The 21,371-nt window shown below is 38.9% G+C and overlaps 1 protein-coding gene across 1 annotated transcript in view; it reads right to left on the bottom strand.

The window, feature by feature from the left end:
• Nucleotides 1-21,103, bottom strand: part of SHISA9 (shisa family member 9) — a 1,615,398-nt gene extending 1,594,295 nt beyond the window's left edge. The window contains exon 1 of the mRNA XM_044088899.1: nt 19,455-21,103. Within this exon, the coding sequence (XP_043944834.1) occupies nt 19,455-19,972 (518 nt within the window). The 5' untranslated portion in view covers nt 19,973-21,103. The remainder of the gene's footprint in view (nt 1-19,454) is intronic.
• Between the last annotated feature and the right edge of the window lie 268 nt (nt 21,104-21,371).

The following is a 21,371-nucleotide window of genomic DNA, read 5'->3' as shown; positions in this document are numbered from 1 at the left end:
CCCTGGGAACTGTCTGATCTCACGCCCCTATCAGTCAGCTGCTTAGTCAATCATACGAGGTCAACTGAACAGCTTGGATGTTTTTATATATATATATATATATATATATATATATATATATATATATATATATATAAATGAGATGTGTCATATGGTTTTCTACTGATGTTGTATTTAAATTTTAAACCATTCAGTAAAAACTTTAAGACCTAGCCAATCTACAGTGTTTACTGTTGTTGTTGTTTGTCTTTCGGCTTTTTCCCGGTAAGGGGTCACCACAGCGGAACTCCGGTCTGCTAATGATTGGCAGTACATTTTTACGAAATGCCGAGGTGCCAGCTCGACGCCCAACCTTCAACGAAGGCCTGCCCATTTATGCACACATGTCTTTCTAACACTACCCAACTGCGGGGAGGACATGCAGACTCCACACAGAAGGTAATCCCAAGCCAAGCCAAGAATCGAATGGGAGAACCTCTTGCTGTGAGGTAACAATGCTACCGCCATACCACTGCGGCATAATACCTAAAAACTTCCTGTAGTGGGGGCTCATAGGATATCTGCAAATTAAGTGTAAGGGTTTAGAACTCTTTCACCTACATGGCTTCTGAATACCCATGACATTTTTACTTTTTAAGTGCTGAATGGTTTGTCTGTGCGACCTTTTTATCCTATAGCTTGGATGTTATTTGGGTTGTTTTGCAGGCACCTTATTAATTTAGGACAATGTAGTAAAGGAAGTCAGCACGGCAGATCCATAACTTTGGGATAAGGATTGGCTCTAGGGACTGGGCTGGTCAGGCTTGGGCATGAAGTGGGGCTGGGGGGTGTCCCACAGCTGAATAAGGCATCACCCACTTGACATGCCCCCCTCACAGAGGGTGGGGGGAAGCAGCAGGGACTCTGAACATGTGTCTGACCCTTCCTGTGGAATGCCCTTTCTATGGCGGGCAACAGGCCAAACTAGTATCCCACATCATCTAGCAGCTAGCAGCTAACTTAAAACTGGTGTGGACCAGGGGAAGTTGACAGTTTAATTAAAACAAAACATTGCAAATGCCAGAGACAGGTGTTGACGCAGTGCACTGAATTTCAAAGTGAAGAAATTCAATGAAGTGTGGGTAAATGTCGGGAGAAACTATGACTTTCTTAAGGTACCCAAATGCCTCATCATCTAATTAGTGATGTGCAGGAATGGATGAACAAGATTCCCACTATTCCTACCTACTATCTAGTGAATCCATAGCCAAGGGAATGGGCTTGGCAGAATCAGTGGGGAAAGAAGACCTTGTTAAGCTTGACTCTAGTCTGGCATTTTGAAGAGACGTGAGAGGTGTAGTATAAGTGGGAGGACTTGGCCATCAGTGAAATACTACTACTCTTGTCATTTTTTCATTTTCACAGTGAATTGTGGGGGTGAGCCCCACTGGGGCTCTCACTTCTGGCTCCAAGCACTGGGAAACCATGTGTGACTTGCTCCATGAACAATGTAAGGTGGGGAGTTTGACTGGGGCAGTACACCTGTCAAAGAGTAAAGCAGGTGTCCTAAGGCAAGCTCAGGGGGGACAGAATCCTCCCATGGAGTAGAAAAGGGCTACACCATGACAAGTTTGAGGGCTGCTGCAGTGGCACTGAAGCCCAGGGTCAGGGCCCGTGTGGAACTCCCTCAGATGCAGATCTTGGTTGTTGTTGTGTCTTTTGGCTTTTCCCGGTTAGGGATCGCCACAGCGGAACTCCGGTCCGCTAATGATTGGCAGTTGATTTTTATGTACCGAGTTGCCAGCCCTGATGCACAACCTTCAACGAAGGGACGCCCATTCACGCATGTCTCCGCGCAGAAGACGCTCTAGCTGAGAGTCGAACCGGACAGCGTCTTATTGTGAGGTGACAACACTACCACAGCACCACCACCGCGAGATGTAGATCTTGGTGGTAGATGCAGATCTTGGTGGTAGTAGAAAATATTTAAATGAGAGGTTTGAAGGCCAAAATGGAGAAGGCTTTCATGTGAATAGTAGTTGAACATGGATCAGATAAGGACCATTCTGAAGGGATTGGCAGTGGTATCTGTCACCCTCAGCTGATCAAATGGGAGTCAGTTTCAGATCCCCTAATCCAGAGCAGCAGACATGAGAACCTTGTGGCATCCAGTGTGGTGATGCAAATGATCCTGGTGAAGCTGGTGGCGGTCCCTGGGAGAATTATCTTTTCTTTGTAAAGGGTAGGGCACCTTGGAATGGGTTCACATCAAGAGAGGGGCCCATGCCCTGGAAAGTCTAGCTGATCTGGCTGCATCAGGTGAGCTCTAATCGGCCCTTGAAAATCCATGGGAGAGGGTATGCTGTACTGATGAGGTCAGGAAAAAGTAAATTAATCTCTCTCTCTCTCTCACACACACACACAAAGACAAAATCATTCACACACACACACACACACACACACACACACACACACACACACACACACACACACACACACTATACTGGACAAGCATGAGCTATCACAAAATGCAACAATTTGTCACACATAAATACAGACTGACATAGGCTCTGTCAAGCTAGATCTATCATAAAATACGCAGACATACATACACACACATACACACCACATGTTTACCTTAGAGTGCTGGAGAAAATTAGATCAACTTGGTTAAAACCTGCCAGAGACAGGGAGAGCATGCAGTCTCCGCATAGAAGAAAATGGACCAAAAAAACTGAAACTGAGAGTTGAGTGCATTAATGTGGTCACACTAATTGCTGCATCACTTTGCCAGTGCTCTGCTCCTTTGATACATCTGCCCAGACAGCCAAAGATAGTTATATGTTGTGTACAATGCTGCTGATTTAATATGATGGAAAGTTAAAGACATTCTACTCATTTTGATACTGATAAATACAATGCAATGATCCTTCATACCCACATACAAGTATAAATCACAGCAATCAGTATTTTACTCTTTCAGCAAATTCAGTACATTGTGTGATAGTGCTTCTCCATGCCTGATCAAAGACTGCTTAACAGTAACAAAAAAAAGCACAGGAAGTCACTTTTATCCAGCGATGGCTGTGTATTCATCAAGTATACCAGTTTATTGACAGTGTACACTTCATATGTCATCACAGTAAAGTACTCCAATTGCTTGAAACAAATTTTCACTAGCATTGTAAAGTCAGATCAATGACTGTTTAACATTATCATAACAAAAAAGTGAGTCATTTTCATCTACAGAAAGCTCCTGTACCTATTATAGTCACATTGTTGACCACGTATGGCTGTGGTAAAATAATGACAGTATTTCAAATTTGTTTTAGAAAAATACAGCAGCCATAGTAAAGTATTACTACCTATTTCACACAAATGTATTCTAGTCCTTCAAAGCCAGATTAATGATTGTTTAAACTGAGTAAACAACAAAACTGTCAGTTACTTTCATCCACAGACAGACTCCCAACTCAGAAGTTAGTCACCAGGTTGTGACCACAACAAGAAGTGCCACCAGCAAAACTTAAAAACTGGAAAACAACACTTACACTGGTAAATAGGCCAAGAACAGTGATGAAACTGTTTAAATGTTGAGACCTCAATGTTTGAAAAGTTTTATCACTATAATCAGTCTATTTTCCAGTTTAAGTGTTGTTTTTAAATTCTTATAGTCACTAGTTTGACAGTGTATACCTCAGATATCTGATTACAATAACAATAATGGCCAATAAAACCTACTTCAGTTTTTTTTTTTCACATGAGTATATAATAACCCTACTAAGCTTAGCACCACCTAACAGATGTCACAGTAAGGTATTTTAATTTTGTTCCACACAGACAGTAACCACATTTTCCAACGTACTTCATACAAAGCAAGTTTGCCTTACAAAGTCATAATATTGATCAAACAAAATCATGGCCAATTATTTTCATCCACAGACGGCCACTGTACACAGCAATTATAGTTACTTTGCTGTATATGTACATCTCAGATGTCTAACAGTATAAAATTAAAAGGAAACTAAAACAAGGACCACATCAACTATGTTTCACACAAACATAGAGCTGCTAGCACAGTCTGCTGAAATCTGGTTGCTTGTCAACATTTAAAAAATATATTATCCCACACTACATCTGATTAGAACTTCTGCATTTCTTCCCACTGCACCCATCACATTTACTTTACTATTTTTCTGGGCTTATGCTTCTTGCTGTGCCAGAATCTAAACAATAAGTCAGGTAAACTGTGGTTGAGATAGAGATGGAAGCCTGGAAATTGAGGGATCTGGTGAACACCATGTCCCCCTTAAGGATCTTCAGCTACAAATGCTCTGACATGAGTGCCTCATTCCAATTATTTGTTTCTTTATTTTACAAAGCAAAGGAATGTGAAGGAATGTAGTGTTTCTTTACTTATATATATATATATATATATATATATATATATATATATATATACAGGAAAAGCTTCCCTAGCCAAATACCACCCTAGTAGGGTTACCACCTACACCTCTTTAGGCAGGATAATTCCTATTTTGGCAACTGAGTCCCACAAAAAAATGACAAAAAAAGACAAATGTCCTCAGATTTTAGAACAAAAACATTTCAAACTATCTGAAAATAGTTGCATAGGAGTCATTTTGAATCTAAAACACCTTAATATTAAAAGGATAATGGTGTCTGTTTACAGGCAGTTTGGTCAAGGACCCGCCATCTATACCATTCCTTGCCATATCTCTGCTGCCAGGTGTATAACCAACTTGAGAAATATTTGCCTGTGGCATTGTAACCAGAAACATCTTGCTGTCGTTTTTGCTGGATACCGACAAGAGTCCTCTGTCTTTTCTGGTGTTTTACCTTTTACCTACAACCATGGAGAAACTTGTACAATCCCAGTGACACTCAAGGTGGAGACTGACCAGAAGCTGGTCCAACTTCAAAGAAAGTGGTTAGGACTACCCCACATATAGTTGCCCTCCCCAAAAAAGAATGTGCCTACCAAATAACAAAAAGATGGGCAAAGAGTATGACTTGGAATCCTACCTGGTGTTTTTTTTTTTTTGAATGATACACTACCCAAGAAAACTGAGACAAAGCAGAGTGGGCAAAAATCCTGACATCCCAGCCAACAGGAGAGTCGTTAATGACAGATATGCATATGGTGTGGACTGATTATACAAATAATAAACCTGAAAAGAAACTCAAAGCTAGGGCTTGCAGAACTTCTAAAGTGTAAGACATAACATTGTTCAACTGGACTTTTAATGCAGATAAACCAGTAAGAGCTATTATGTATGACTAGTAATTTATTTCAAAGCTGTGCTATTAACAATAAAGTAAAAATATTAGAGATCATATAAGTAAACAGATTTAAAAGAACATCGCCTAGTCCAATGAAATAAAATGTGTGTTCCAAAGTGATGCCATGAACTCTGACAAGTTGGTAACTTTAATAGAATTTTTATTAATGACACATTGTTTAAAAATTAATTCCCTGTTTCTAACTCTAAAGCTGCAGTAGGAAATATGCAATTGTCTATGAAACAAAAAGCTGCAAATAATAAGTTAACTTATTTTAAGTGTGAAGGGAAGGATCATATAGCCACATGCAGTTCTACTAGTACTGAAGAGAATGTTAACAATAAATATGTGAATACTGCTCTGCATGGTACAAATAAAATTCTCCTATGCAATGTGATATGACTACAGCTATAATCTCTGAGTCAGCATTATGTCATTGTGTTACAAGAAAGCGGGTGAAACATATTGTATATTTGGAAGGGGAAGAAACTCAAGCCCTGATATTCTCTAGCAGTATGATTACATTTGTCATGAGTCGCCTGTTATGTAAGTATAAGATTAGTAACAAACAAAAGGTGGAAGTAATATGCATTTGTTGTGACAAGAATCCCATTATATGTGTAGAAATTTAGTTCTGGGCAAACTTAAAAAAAAAACAAATTTTAAGGCACTGTAGAAAATGTGAAATGGGGGGAAATTCATAAGTACAGTATGCAAACTGTCACACAATCCAAAATTGGTAAAATATTAGCATGATGTACCAATTCAGTATAGGAAAGGGGAAGTCCAAGATAGTGAAAGCAAAGTATGAGATACCATATGAGAAGCTAGATAGTGAGACCACAACTAGAAAAAAATATTGGCCATACACATACAAAATTGCATATACTCACCAATAAAATATATATTACAGTTATAGGGTGTCTTCTGATACATCTCACAAAAGGAAATGCTTCTAATAAGATATCATGGGCTCTTGAGGCAGACAGAATATTTAATATGCTAAAAAACTGCTTTGCTCTGATGTAGTATTAGTAACTCTTGATTCTACCAAGCCGTTTACCCTCTGCAGTGATACAGGAGAGCTAGGTTTGGGATCAGTGTTGTCCCAATATGTTCCTGGTGAGGAACACCTGTGAGTTGTATTATGATAAAAAAGATATCCAGCAATAAAATGAGATCATGTTAGCAGTAAAGCTGACATTCCATTCTTTAAAGTACTGTTTATTAAGAAGGTACCTTAACCTTTTAACTGATTGTGTCCCATTACAATGGCTGCGGAAACACAGATGGTGATGTAAGGTTTTGATAATGTACTCTACCCATCTGCCTCTTACAGTTGATAGTTTTATGCTGAGAAGGAGTAGTTGTAACATATTTTGTATGGGAACAGGTGTCATGTGCCTGTAAATATATCTGATGGTGTTACTCAGGAAATTAGATGTATTAGCTAGAACGGATCATTCAATTTAATGGTGTATAAAACAGTGCAACTCAGAAGGTACAAATTAAGAAGTAACCTCCACAGGTAGAGGCTCATCATAGTTCAGAATGGGGGATGTGTGTATCACTAAGCATTCAACACTATCTGAATTTTGTAGCTAATTCAGGGCTCTGTGTGGATTTTAGCCCAATAAAACTGAAGGAAAGACCTGGTAAGGCCTGCTGTAATTATTTTTCTTTCAAACAGCCTGTTATTTTGAATACTGTTTCTTTTGAATGCAGAATTTACTGAGAAAAGCCAGAGAAATTTATTTTTTCACTGCACATTTGTTTTTCTCTATCAAATAATCATGAGCTATTTACATTTTGTCTACAGTTTTGATATACACACGCAAACACATACAAATACATATATATCATTTGTTAACCAAGTAAACATACTTCACATAGTAATAGCCCCTCTGGGAGTGATTTCAGGATAATTAACTTAAACAGAGTCACACAGTAGCCAAATGAAGGCTCTAGGAATCAAACTCAGGACAACTGCAGGATTTAGAGCTAGCAGCATTTAGTTTTAAAGTTCTGTACTAAACCACCAATACAGATGTATATCAAGTTCCATGATGCTCTATGTGTGTGTGTCTCTCTATCTCTCTGTGTCAGTCTGTCTATCTACCCATCCATCCATACACATACACACATAGGTATTTAAAAAGGAATGTGTGTGTGTGTGTGTGTGTGTGTGTGTGTGTGTGTGTGTGTGTGTGTGTGTGTGTGTGTGTGTGTGTGTATGTTTGTTTTTCTTAAATACTTTCATCACATTTCTTGATAGCCATTGTGATTTTGACCTTTGTTATTTTATGTTTCTAACAGATGCATATTGCTTTGGAGATGGTAGTTCTGCGTATTGAAAGCAATGTCAAAATCATGCCACTTATTACACCATAATGTAAGTGTAAACTGTGCAGAAAAAAAATAAATTTCCAGCAATCTGTGCAGTGAATGTGTTTTATCAAGCTGGTATAAGGAGTTGAGTACATAAAATCACTTCCATCTCAAAGCTTCCAAATGGTTACACTATATAAGTAGCATCCACATAAATTATCTCCCTGGGAATACTACTTATATAGTCAAACCGCCTGGAAGTTTCTTAGCTGAAAGCATTTTGCTATACTTAGATGCTTAGTTATCACTTAATAAAGCATTTTCCTTGGAAGTAGAAATGATTGCTTATTCTGCTGTCGCTGAAACCCCCCATATTGTTTCTTTCCTCATTTCATTATTCATTTTCTGTTACTTGCCTGGAATGGACTCCTGCTGATGAAAGATATCTTGCTTTGCAGAAGCTTGTCTATACAGCTGCATTTACCATACTGAAGTATAAAAAAATAACAGTCAAGGATATATATATATATATATATATATATATATATATATATATATATATATATATATACCTGGGCAGGTCAAAGCCAGAGGAAACTCTGGTGGAGGTCTGTAGTGGTCCTGATGTGCAAATTGGTCATCCAACCTGGGTAGAGGGGCAAAAGTCTAATCGAACCATCTAGTAGCTGGTTCCCTCCGAAGCTTCCTTCAGGATAGCTGTCACTGGGCGGACACAGATTTATCTGGTAAAGCAAATAATTAGAGGTCTTGGGGCTGGAAACTATCTCAACCTATTCTCAAACTTTAAATGGGTAACAAGCCTGATAGTTTGGGAGGGTGGCCTAATGGTTAAGGTATTTGCCTTACAAACACAAGGTGCAGGGTTTGAGTCTCACAATGGATAATTGGCTAAGCTTAAAATGGCTCGAAAGGGCAGTTAGCTTAGTACTAACCTATGAACCTATGCAAGCTTGGAGCTGGGAGTGGAATGTGAGTGCCCAGTGGGCCACTTTTGGTAAGCATAACTGGTGCTGTGCTGCACTCCCCCACAACCAATCAGTAACCCAAACTCATACCCCACATTCACTCTCAAACCAGTTCCTACCCAACACAATATACAAGCACCTCATTAAACTAAAACCCACCACCTTGGTAATCGACCAACTCCGTGCAGAGTACCTCAAAATTGTCGCTAGTGTTATAACTTATCCCATCTTGATACTTAGCAACTGTTCTATCCACTCGCATATAGTTCCAGCCCTTTGGAAAACCTCCCACATAATACCCTTCCACAATGGTGGCTTCTCAACCGAACTTACTAACTATACCGCCCCATAGCAACCTCATCCCCCCTATCAAAAATCCTTGAAGAATGTACCATTCTCAGCTGATGAAACATTTACTTACAAATAGTCTCCAACACAGCTTTTGTCCATCCCATAGCACCAACACAGCACTCATATCCTTCACCAACACTGTCAGTGAATATAGGAATCAAGGAAACCTAGTGTCTGTCAAATGTCCAAAGCATTTGATAGAGTATCCCATAGCAAACTACTTACTATCCTAGGTGAACTCAACCTAAACAACCCCTCCTTGCTCTGGTTTCAAGACTACCTATTCAACCACCACCAAGCAGTTAAGTGGCATAATTCCCTCTCCCCCCTTCTCCCAGTAACAGTAGGTGTACCATAGGCATCCATTCTGGGAGCCCTACTATTTAATATATTTACAAACACCCTCCACACCACCACCCCGCAAGCTAGAATAGTCCAATATGCAGATGATACAACATTGATCTGCTCAGCCCCACACTCCAAACACTCCAGACAAAAACCCAAGAGGCCTTCTCCAATATTGAAAACTGGTTAAAAAACTCACAACTAATACTTAATCCCAAAAAGACTGAACTTATGCTTTTCCACTCTACCAAAACTATTGATCCTTCTGCTTTTTTCTCTATCAGTTCTGCCAATAACACCCAGATCTCCCCAGTATCACAAGCTAAACTTCTTGGTGTAATACTTGACCAAAACCTAAAGTTTGACAAATATATAGTACAAACCATTTTGAAAGTCCATATAAAACATGGAAGCCTATACCGCTGCAAAAACTATTTAACTAAAGACCCCAAAACTACTATATCCAGAACTCACCTTCTCTCTACATTGCTCTATGCATCCCCTGTATTAACAAACCTTAACAAGGCAGAACTAAACAAATTGGCAATGTGCTATAATAAAATAGCTAGATTTGCAACCAACTCTATTTTCCACTCCCACCACTGTCACTCACTAAAACAACTAGATTGGTTAGAACTCCCCAACTTACTAAACTATAACCAACTCACCATGGCTCATTACTTGCTGTACCACCCAAACAAGATTCCTGATCGCTGAGGCTGGCTCATCTTTCACAATTCCGCTCGCCAACGAAGATCCACAAACAAAGCCATTCTTGAAGTAGCTAAGTGTACACACAGTGCTGGAAAATCCCTCTACTCCTACACAATTGCTAAAATCTGGAATTCTCTTCCACCAGATATCAGATTGGAAGACGGCAGTACCACCTTTAAAACCCAATTAAAAGCCAACCTCAATTTCATCTGGCAAGGTACCTGTACTGACCACGGCTAGTCCTACTACCACCATTCAGATAAATCTTCCTCTGGCACTACTCAAAGGTCAAACACATAAAAAAAAACTACCTTAACGAACTGTATTTTTAAATGAATGTATATAACTGTATATAGTATTATTGCACTTTCTTATTCAAATACATTATATTTTCTGATTTACTACTGTACATTCTATATATTGCAGACTTTTCATCAGACCATGCCATGATATACTATTGTTTGTTTGCTCTATTAATTTGTACTCATCTCTGACTATTGCATTTTTATCATGTATGTGGAGCTGTTATATTTTTGTGTTTTTTTATGATTGTCATGTATGTGGAGCTTTTCTTCCTGGATCTCTGCTGAAAGCGGGCACCTGACTGCCCAGTCAGACCAACCCAGGAATCAAATATAAAATAAGTATATATATATATATACACACACAAACACACACACACAGACACACACACACACACACACACAAATATATATAACTCTGAGATTGCACTACAGCAAGGAAGATGGTTAATCTCCTGTTCCATGCTGTACAGCGATCTCAATTCACAGTGTTCAAAGTTTCAAAACTTTGATCATATGGTCTTGGCCATATGGGTTTCAAAGATTTGAAACTTCTATAAAACAAGGTAGACCCATATATATATATATATATATATATATATATATATATATATATATATATATATATATATTGGAATCCTTAGGCTTGATACCTGACAATGAGAGGATTAAAGTTATATGCTGTAGATGAGCTGCTTGCTACAGTCTTGTGTTGAATCTGTTGGCTTCCATTTGCTTTTTGTGACCCAGAGAGCTCTTTGAGGCATTTGAAAAAACTAGCAGAGTCTCCTCAGTGGCTTCTTTAATTTTGTGCCCAATAACTACTTGCAAACCTATGACATTCACCCCAGTAGAAAACTAAGTGATCCCCAAGCAAATTAACTACTACTTTTCACTTGATTTTGTATACAAACTTTTACTGGGCCTCTATTCTTTGTTACAAAGTAAATTAATTTCAGTCACTCTTTTGCCCATGTCTAGTGCAGGTAAAACTAGACATATTTTGCTTTCCATGAGAATTACACAATAATTGATTACTTTACCCCCCAACCAATATCACATGAGAATATCTAGCCAATAAAAATTAATGAGGAGTGTAAAACATTGTGAACAGGTAAGTGAAGAAAGACAGCTGAGGCAGTGTAGGATAAGATAGGTCAATAAAAGAGGGGGCAAAATACGATGTATCACTATGAGAAAGAAAAGAGAGCATAAAATGGACAGACATTAGTTATCTTTACCAAAATTCAATCTCAATCTGGCTTGAGCATGCACAGAAACAGATGATGGATGCTGTAATATGATATGTTTTCACGTATCATCCCAGGTGAAATTGGCAAATGGCCAGCAAAATTCACTCATCATCCTGTAATATTGTACTTTACCAGTTTTTCCACTAAAAATACATGCTTTCACTGACAATTTCATGATAAAATGGCACAATTACACTACGTTGGGAAAGCTTTTCAAATAATTCCTGGAATCTTCTTCCCAGAGACCTCTTCTCACTCACCTCTTTACCACTCTTCAAAAATAGACTTAAACTTTACCTTAAAACACACTGGCTATGCCCTTGTATCAAACCTGACTAGTCATCTATCTTTTCAAACTGGGCTTTCCCTATCCATTACTTCTCACCTACTGTTATACCTTCCTATTACTATTTTTTATCATCTCTCTCTATATTACATTACTTCTATGCCCTGTGGATACTGGTATTTAATTAAATACTTTATCAATATCACTACAAAATTAACTTCTTTTTTACTATTAACTTTACCTGTATAATGCACTTTACCTGTGAAATACATTGTTATGATTCTCGCCCTCATTGAATATCCTATGCTAACCTGTATGCTGTACTACATATGTTACTGTTGTATAAATATTTTTTTTTCCTATTTGTTATTGTTATTGTAGTTGTATGTCTTTGTTTATGTCTCGGAGCTTATCTCCTCAGGCCTCTACTGAAAATGGACATATATCCAGTTAGACTAGCCCGGTCAACAAATGTAAAATAAAATAAAAATAAAATAAATAATAATTCCCCAGTGATTGCTTACAATTTTGCATGAATTTCACTTATGAAACAAACTATTGCAATCATTTCTAATCTTTACAGGAAAAATGGAAACTTGAAGGACACTGCAAGAAGTAAAATGTGCTAAGTAATAAACAGTTTTGGTAAAAACACGTTGGATTAGCGGTGGACTGCATCAGGTAACAGTTACTTGTGCTTACAGATTTTGTATGTTCCTAATAAGCTTCACTCCAAACACAAAAATTATCATAAACTCTAAGAAGTAACTTGTTAATTACTTCACAAGATTCCTTATTTAACAATTGTGTGCTGTTATTACTTTAAGGCTCTTCACAATTTGTTCTCTGCATGTGAATAAAAGTCACATAATTTTTAAATGAGTTATTTAGTGGGTGTAAGACTGACATTGTTTCCTTTTTATGGTATTCATTGGACTACATTTCTGTAAGTGGGAAGATGTAAGACACAGTGCAAAGAAAACCTATTGTATTACAATTATATGTACTACGTAACAAAGGATTAGCATTTTAACAAGTATCCACTGCATACACAGCTGCTTTCAAACCACTGTGAAAAATAAAATAAATGCTTTTATCTTCATATCGCTAATCACAGGTACGTTTATGCTGACTTAATGTCCTTCAAAATGCACAAAAAGAATGCTTTGAATACAAAAGCGTTTATATTTTTTGCTTTATAACTTGAAAATAATTATTCACAAATAAAAACATGCATACACATGCACACACGCATGTGCACGCACACACACACACACACACACACACACACACACACACACACACACACACACACACACCACACACACAGGCTGAAAAAAAGACTCAAAAGAGTAAAAGGCAGTCTGCTTTGAGAAATGCTTCCTTCTTCTGCCTGTTCAGTTCTAGTACCAAACCCTGAACATTATATCCTAAGCCCTGGCTCTTCTGTTATTGTTTCTTCTTCTGGAAAAAAAAGTGACAGGATATTATTAGTCTAAACACTGCTTGGTCATCTTAGTTATTGTAGAATGATATTTCACAAATGCTCTGCTAGCACTGGAGTACTTTTGTTTTCCTTTCAAAAATCAAAATTTGTTACAAAATAACAGTTGCAATTCATTCTTCCTAATGAGACTTGCGTTGTGAAATGTATTTGCTTGTGTTTTACAAATGTGACAGCTTTCTTCTTTCATGCAGACTGAGCAGACACACAGGCATGAGATCTGTCTGTTTCAATAAAAGACAGAAGTTTGAAGTGACATTATATATACGGCACACAAGTACACACGTACAGTTACGTTTAGCAGAAGAAAATGGCGGACTGTGTATTATATGATTGTAACATTTCTGAGAGGGCTTTAAGACACACAAACCTCAAGAACAAAAGCTTGTTTTCTCTCTGTTTCTTATCAAAACTTTAAGACAATACTTAGTTGAATTTGACAGGTGTCTCTGTTGGCTATCATTTATGGTGTTCTGCAAATGTTCCCTCTTATTACATCAGCACGCATAACCTTCATCTGGGTGCATCAGGATTCACCTATTATAGACCATTGTTTCTTTTCCAAAAACTTTAAAACATTGACATGCCTACCTAATATCATTAACACAGGACACCAGTGTTGCATTTTAAACAATGTTCTCAAATATAAACACAGTTGTTTACATGAAACAAAAAGTACTAAGCAAAGAATGTGAGAAAAGAAAATCTTGCACACAAAGCCTCTGTCACCTCCATTAGTTACTTCAGTGTCTGTCACAGTGTGCTTGGCAACTGGGACATGTTAGAAGGAATACAGTGATTTATATACTCTGCATACCCTTTTTGCACTGTTGCTCAAAGTCCTATTGATAGTATAACAGGATTTTATAGCATTATTACTGCTGCAGTATGAGACGTGATTAATTCTGAAAATACTTTTCAACACTTTCATTTAGTGCCTTGCACTTTGAATGAACAGTAGGAGGTATATAATAATACATATCAACTAAGGAATGTTAGAAAACTAGAATGCCACAAAAGGAGAGGTGTCATAATGGTTGCATGCTTATTCACTGCTCCAGTCATATTGTGTGATGTTTCTTAAGGGTGTAATCCATCTTTCTTACCAAATGTTTATGTTTCCCTAAGAGAAGTGCACTTAATTTATAACCACGGGGTAAAAATGACCAAATACGACAGGTATTGCTCAAAATATCAAACCAAAGAATGCAGGTTTGCTGGGAATCTTTGAATACAGCAACTTTAGTACAACAGATTTAGTGCATCGCAGGTTTGCAGCAGCTAGATAAAGCAAGAGACAGCATTATACCTACAGAATACCTATCAGGGGTTATTTACAAACATTTCTGGTGCACAGGCAGAACATCCACCACAGTCATCAACAAAACAATATTCCACATACCTGCACTTCACTGGAAAACCTTAGTCCTGCCCTGCATCAGGACACTTTGCCCAGCGAAGTACTGGAACACAAACTATTGTCATGTAATGACGAGATGTGTGCACTTACATGCCTGGATTGCAAAGATGTGTTTACTTTATGACTATTAACTGGTTATTATTAATGTGTTCTTACTTTCAGCTACAATTGTATTGAATGATCCAAGAACAGAGGGCAAATAGGAAAGGGCAGGACAGATTGTACAGTTACAGCTATTGTCCTTGTGTGCTGCGCCTTGAGTTAGCAAGCATTGAATTTTCTGGTGTGTCTGTGGATTACATTCTAAGGCAACAGTTTGAAGCAAACATAACTTGTGGATGTCACTATACATTCCAAATTTGAAAGGTCAAATAGTAAAACCAGTGACCCATTTTGCTGAAATTCCTCTTGCCCATCTCAGTGCTGCCTCAGACTCCATAAGGCATTTAAGCTTAACAATATATGTGTTTGAAAAGGTCACCTGAAGACAGGTTTCACTGAACACTCAAAAGGAATGTAAATTTTAAAAAAATGGAAAAAATTGGTTATAACACCAAAAAATAAATAGCAGGCTAATGAGCATCAGAGGATAAAATGTAAGAAATGAATAGAAAACTTTGTGGCCGAAACTTTATCACAATCTACAGACTGTATATTCAGCCCTTTATGCTCATTAATTCTCAATTATGTTTACTTGCATTTTATGTGACCCATATTACATCCTGTACTCTTGTCTTCCTATGACATGAACTTGAGTTCTTTAATGGCACTCCCATTTCTCCAAAACTGCATGCATGCACCTTTAATGGACACAGGCAGCCTGTAAATGGTTCATCTCCCAGATCCCTACTTGTAAATGTTTCATGTCCCAAGCCCTGCTTACACTTTTCATGGGTAACAGAACTTGTCAGAGATTTGGGATGCATGGCTAGGCTTAAGAAGGCCCTTGTGGTTGTTAACCTAGTAAATACCTGGGAACTCATGAACCTATGTATAAATGCTTAAAAATGAGAAACAGCAGTCATCAAGATAGCTGAAGAGATTGTCTCCAAAGCTCAGTGCATACCAGTTGGTATGGATTGTCAATATCTATACTTATATGGATGAGTAAGGTAATGGGTGGTGAGGTTTGGTTTAGTGGTTAAGGTCTTCACTTTATAGACACAATGTATAGGGTTTGATTCTGAGCTGGGATTATTGGCTAGGCTAAAATGGTCCTTTAGGACAGTTAGCCTAGTATTCACCTATGAATCTATAAATGTAAAGATGATAAAATGAATGTAGCTACCAATAATAACCATGTTCGCATCATTTTTCTTGGTAATGGCACCTATTTGAATAGAAGTAAATGAGTGAGTGTTGTTGCAAGTCAGAAAACATTCAGTGGCTGGTAGGTTTAGTGAGAAATGCTGATTCATGAACTGCTTTGTGGGCTGGTGAAGGTATATTTAGTATGATCACATGGCTGACACTGATTGCTATAGGTACACTACAGGTTCATACAAAAAAAAAAACAGTCTCAAATGGCTAATAAGGCCCATTAAGCAGATTTACACTGCCCATCCCCCACATACTGGACTCAACAACTACCTTAGGCAGCATTCATCACATTCAGCCTTGAATTTTTTCACTCTACAGCCCCACCACCCCTTCTGTAAAATAGGTACCTGTTCAAAATACACTGCTAGATCCATACCACCAAAACGTGACTTCTTTTTGTAACAAACTGTTGTAACATTGTCCTCACAGCTTTTTTGGGTTTTGAAGAGGTACCTAGAAGCTTCTAGTGTTCCCATTCCCTTTATTTAAAGGTAAGCTGTCTCTTATGTCAGAGAGTTTCTGTTGCAGAGCCTTCTAAGTGTTCCTTTCCATCTTCAGAACTAGCCATCCTGTATCATTCAAAGGTGAGTTTACCATGATTATATCCAATGCCTCAAATGAACTCAAACTCTTATTTTTTTTCTATATCCCTGCTAACAATGTTGTGGTTTCTGGCTCCAAATGCATAATCAGCTTATAGACAGAATTTTGATTAATTATTTATTTTCGTTAAAGTGTCAGAGAAAGTAATAAAATGTGATAGAGATTAAATTATAACCTGCAGCTGTGGTCACTGAAATCATTGCGTTTACCAAATGTTAAACTGTTAAAACAAATAAAGAAATTAATAAGGATCATTTCTTTCAGAAAATTGCCCATACAGTGATATACTTGTTGCCCTTGTATCGTAACAGGCATGTCATGGGCGCCACCATATTATCTCAGCCAGTTGGTTTACCATCATTGCAATTAAGTACCCATAATTTAATCAAGAAGTTTGAACGTCTTTGTTAAACGCGGGTATGCACCAGTGTGTGTGCCTGCGGGCGTTCCTTGACGTAGGTCGAATTGTATCTGGTATTGCTTCCCTTCGTTACAATGTTTCCTTTGCAGTGACTGTAACATTAAACAATGTTTCCAATGTGACACGGTGCGCGTGGTGTTTGCGGGGAGTGCACAGTGCGCTCCCACCCCCACGAAAACAGGTATAAGCCCTAAGTAAAATTAATAAGTCTCCACTAAAATAAATAATAACACAGACAAAGAAACTACTGCCCAGACAAAATGATTATGTAACAATACATAACAAATGGATACGAGACAAGACTCCAACAAATGAAGTATAACACGCAATTTCATACATTCGGTGTGCATATATGTTTTCTTAGGATATTTTAACAATGTACCGTCCCCAACCCTATTCCATGCGCTCGCCACCCGTGGTGTGACGCATGCGTGTACGGGTTACCCAATTATTGAACACTGCTTTCTTAAGGGACGCAGCCCTATGTCCTTTTTTTAATTAATCTATGCTCAATTTTTAAGGAATACATAGATTTGCAAATAAGTGGAATAAAGACTGCACTGTAGCTGCTACCAGTTGAAACCGCATGGACTCACACAAGCACGAGCTCACGCACCTGTCCTGCAGAAGGTGAGATAGCAGTACACGTGCTTCCACCGCTTTTAGAAAAATCGTACAGGTATTTTAATTTTTGTGGATCTTGAATCTGCACCTGCTTATTCCCTACAGCACTGCGCATGCAGTGAGTGAGTTGCTAGGAAATACAGATGCATTGCTAGGAAACGCTTTGCTAGGATATATGGATATTGTTTTATTTTAAATCTGCAAGCACAACTTGCAGCATATGCAGCCCTGCCATCGAGTAGAAGGCGTTCTTATTGTATTACAAAATATATCAAAAGTTGCAAAAACTATTTAAATGCTTTTTAGGCAAATCGCACCATTAATCCACGAATGTTTCTTTCCATCTGTTCATTTGCTTGCAGAGATTTGCATAATATAATAAAGCAAGAAATTAAAAATTTAAATGTAATATGTAGTCTTGCTGGAGAACTGGTCACATCTATGCCAAGGGAAGCGTCTTTTATATTGGACGCGCGCGCGCGCGCGTGCACATTCACACACACACACACACACACACACACACACACACACACACACACACAGCAAAACTCACCCTCTGCAAGCGACAGTGTCTGTTATATTCTTACTATTTGATTTTTTATTATGCCGCCTGCCTTTGTGTTTCAGACAATTTGTACATTCTTGGATTACTCAAATAAGGCTATGCAGCGTGATTTTAGATAAGTGATTTTAATATTTACGGGAAGGCAGATCCCTCGCTTCTATTGTCTCAGGCGGTATAAGGGCAACTGGTTTATTACCTGCTAGAGTTTAAGGCTCATAGCAAAACGCTGTAAAATAGCGCTCCCCATCCGTCCATTGTTCAACCTGTTACCTGGAGGTAACACTATCTATGGCATAAATTGGGTTGTAGTTTATTTAGCTTCTTTTCAAATTTGTATCAGTACTGATAGCAAAGCATGAACGGGTAATATCTCATAAACAAGGCATCAAAAGCAATGGGACTAAAGAGTTGTAGGTATGAAATGCAAACGAGAAATTCAGAGTTCCCTTATTCAAGTATCCTGCATTCCCTTAGCTACTGTGGTTCCTGGATACTAAATCACATTTTGACATCCCACCTGCATTACCCTTCTTCGCTTTTTTATAGACTTAGCTGATATCGGTTCCTTTTCGGGAATGCTGCGTATTTCCACCTTTACTTTGAGAAACTGGGACGCCTACCTCCTATGCAACAATGCAGGTGCGATGTGAAGGTGTGTGCACACCAGCAACCACTGGCAAATGGAAGAAGCCCTATACACTGCAGGGTCAGGCGATCTTCGTGTGTTCCTGGGTTACTTTCGACTTGGGGGTCATACTGTATTAAAATTAATTACTGCGTTTGATGTCACCGTTAAATGCAACTTTTGCTCTGTAGGCGGTCAGTACCTCTTCCACTAGTGAGTTTTGGTGTGATTTAATGGCTGAGATGTCCTTACAAATGCAGGAGAGGTTGGTATAAACTGCTAGTTAAAAAGTGCTATTTGGACAGATAAAGCCTTTGATATATACACGTCCAGTTATGCAGTTATTAACTGTTTGCATTGTTAACAATAAATAGGCGATACCTTTTTCTGAAATAACATGGCATTATATGTCATGACCGCATATTAAGCACTAGTGTAAGATAAAACATTCTCTAACCCCGTAGTACTTATTTATAGGCATGTATTGGTATGCACAGGTATGACAAACGAATTTGTTGACCTACCTAGACATATGCTCCCTGTGAGGTCTGTGGGCTTTTTCCAGTCCCAGTTTTGTGAAAATTCCAACAAGGACCATCACTGCCACCACTCCACAAATGATGTAAACAATTAAATTTGTTTTATTCCTGGTGGAATCGATAATGCTTGGTCCCGGACCCGGTGGAGGTTTATTGGTGTTTACCCAGACTGGTGTGTCGTAGTTGCTGCAGGTGTCCTGATCCAACTTGGACGCTCTGAACTGGCAACAAAACCTAAAACCACAAGTTCCACAACAGTACAAAAACATTCCAGAACTGCAGTTAAATGGCGGGTCCCACTGCCCCATCACATCAAAGTACCCCTTACAACTGTCTGGCGTTGGTGGTGGTTCAGATGCGTCGTTCTCCCCATTTTTTGAATGATTAACACCGGACACAACTACAATGCTCCCGATGTGTTGCCCAGCTTTGCCCTGCGCCCAGCACATCAAAGTCAGAATGTCCATTAGAAAGCAACTGGAGATCACACGGATCCCTTTCATGTTTCCTTTTGATCTCCTCTCCAGAGAAGGGTGTTCAGATTTTGTCGGAGGTGCGCAACATCTCGGCAGGTGCACAGACGCAGTAGCCTCTGAGCCCCGAAGTGACTTGCAGGGACCTGAGCTACTCTCGGTGGCGGTGGTGCCGTTCCGTGCACACGCCTCACGTGCTGTCAGCAGGAGCTGCTGGCCGGGCTGCTAAGAGCAGCCAGCCTTTCTCCAGAAGCAGCTGCTGTGGCTGTCCGTCTTCTGCGTTCCCCACACCTCTCACTGAGTTCACCTCGGCTCACAGAACCAAAACTGAGAAGAACGTTTCCCGGAAAGAGTTCCCATCAGCTTCTCCTGCAAGTGCAGCTACTGCAACAGTCGACAGTACAGCTCTAGCAGATAATGATGATGATGATGGTGGAGATGAGGAGATCCATAGCCACACCAGAGTGCAAACCTGTTAGCAGCAGAAGCATCAACTCACTACCACATTACAAAGCCAGTGAGTCAACCCGCACAGCTGTGCTGTACTCCATTCGCCTCCTGGGATAAAAATACAAACCTGACAATTGTACTGAGCACCTGCTGGTAGTAGCAGGGACAGCGAGTAATTTATTGGCTGTCTCTAGGCTTAAGGAGGTTAACTTTCTTGAAATGGTACAATAAGACAATAAGAATGCGCCTAAAGCGTGCAACTGAAAGAGAGCACTGTGCCACCTTTCCAGTTACACAGCCGTCAAAGTAATGACGAGGGGATCAGCATTCATTGTACTAGTTTCATTATGCAACGTAAAAGACTGCATACGATTCATCTGTGACTGTGATGCAAAATACAAGGGTAATGACCGCCATAACGCGCACTTGCTCGAGTGGTGGTGGTGGTTTGCAGAAAAGTGTAACCGCATTATAGTGACAACAATGTTTTGAATTACTTGTTAACCATATCTTTCTCATTGTTCCTCAGTGATATACTACAAACCTCATACTGAGCCTGTTTTAGGATTTTAGCTCACATAACTTATTACTCCGAGTCATAATGAACGTACCTGAAATGCCAAAATAAAACCATCGGGGTTTGCCTGAGCAAAGCAACCCGGTTTTGTAGAAACTGACCTTTTCTGTTAAAGATGTGCGCGCATGTCTGTGTGTGTGTTGGGGGGGGGGGGTAGGAATACCTTTGGGAATGGACTGTAAATTAGTTATTCTGTTAAAAAACATGAGTACGCATAGTTACAAACGTACACACATATCTTTGTGTGCAACGTCTGAGCATGCAATGCAAGATGAGGTATTTGTTACAACTACAATGAAATGATTGGAAGACAGCGAAGGGCTATTGAACGCCAAACTGATTTTACAGATCTACAAATACAAATGCACAGTGGCATTTACAAAGAATACATGCTTATGGGTG

Source organism: Protopterus annectens, chromosome 12.part0, assembly GCF_019279795.1.
Source record: "Protopterus annectens isolate FY-2018-M chromosome 12.part0, PAN1.0, whole genome shotgun sequence".
Classification (NCBI taxonomy): Eukaryota; Metazoa; Chordata; order Ceratodontiformes; family Protopteridae; genus Protopterus; species Protopterus annectens.
The sequence above is the reverse complement of the archived record's forward strand: the minus strand, read 5'-3'. Positions and strand labels throughout refer to the sequence as shown.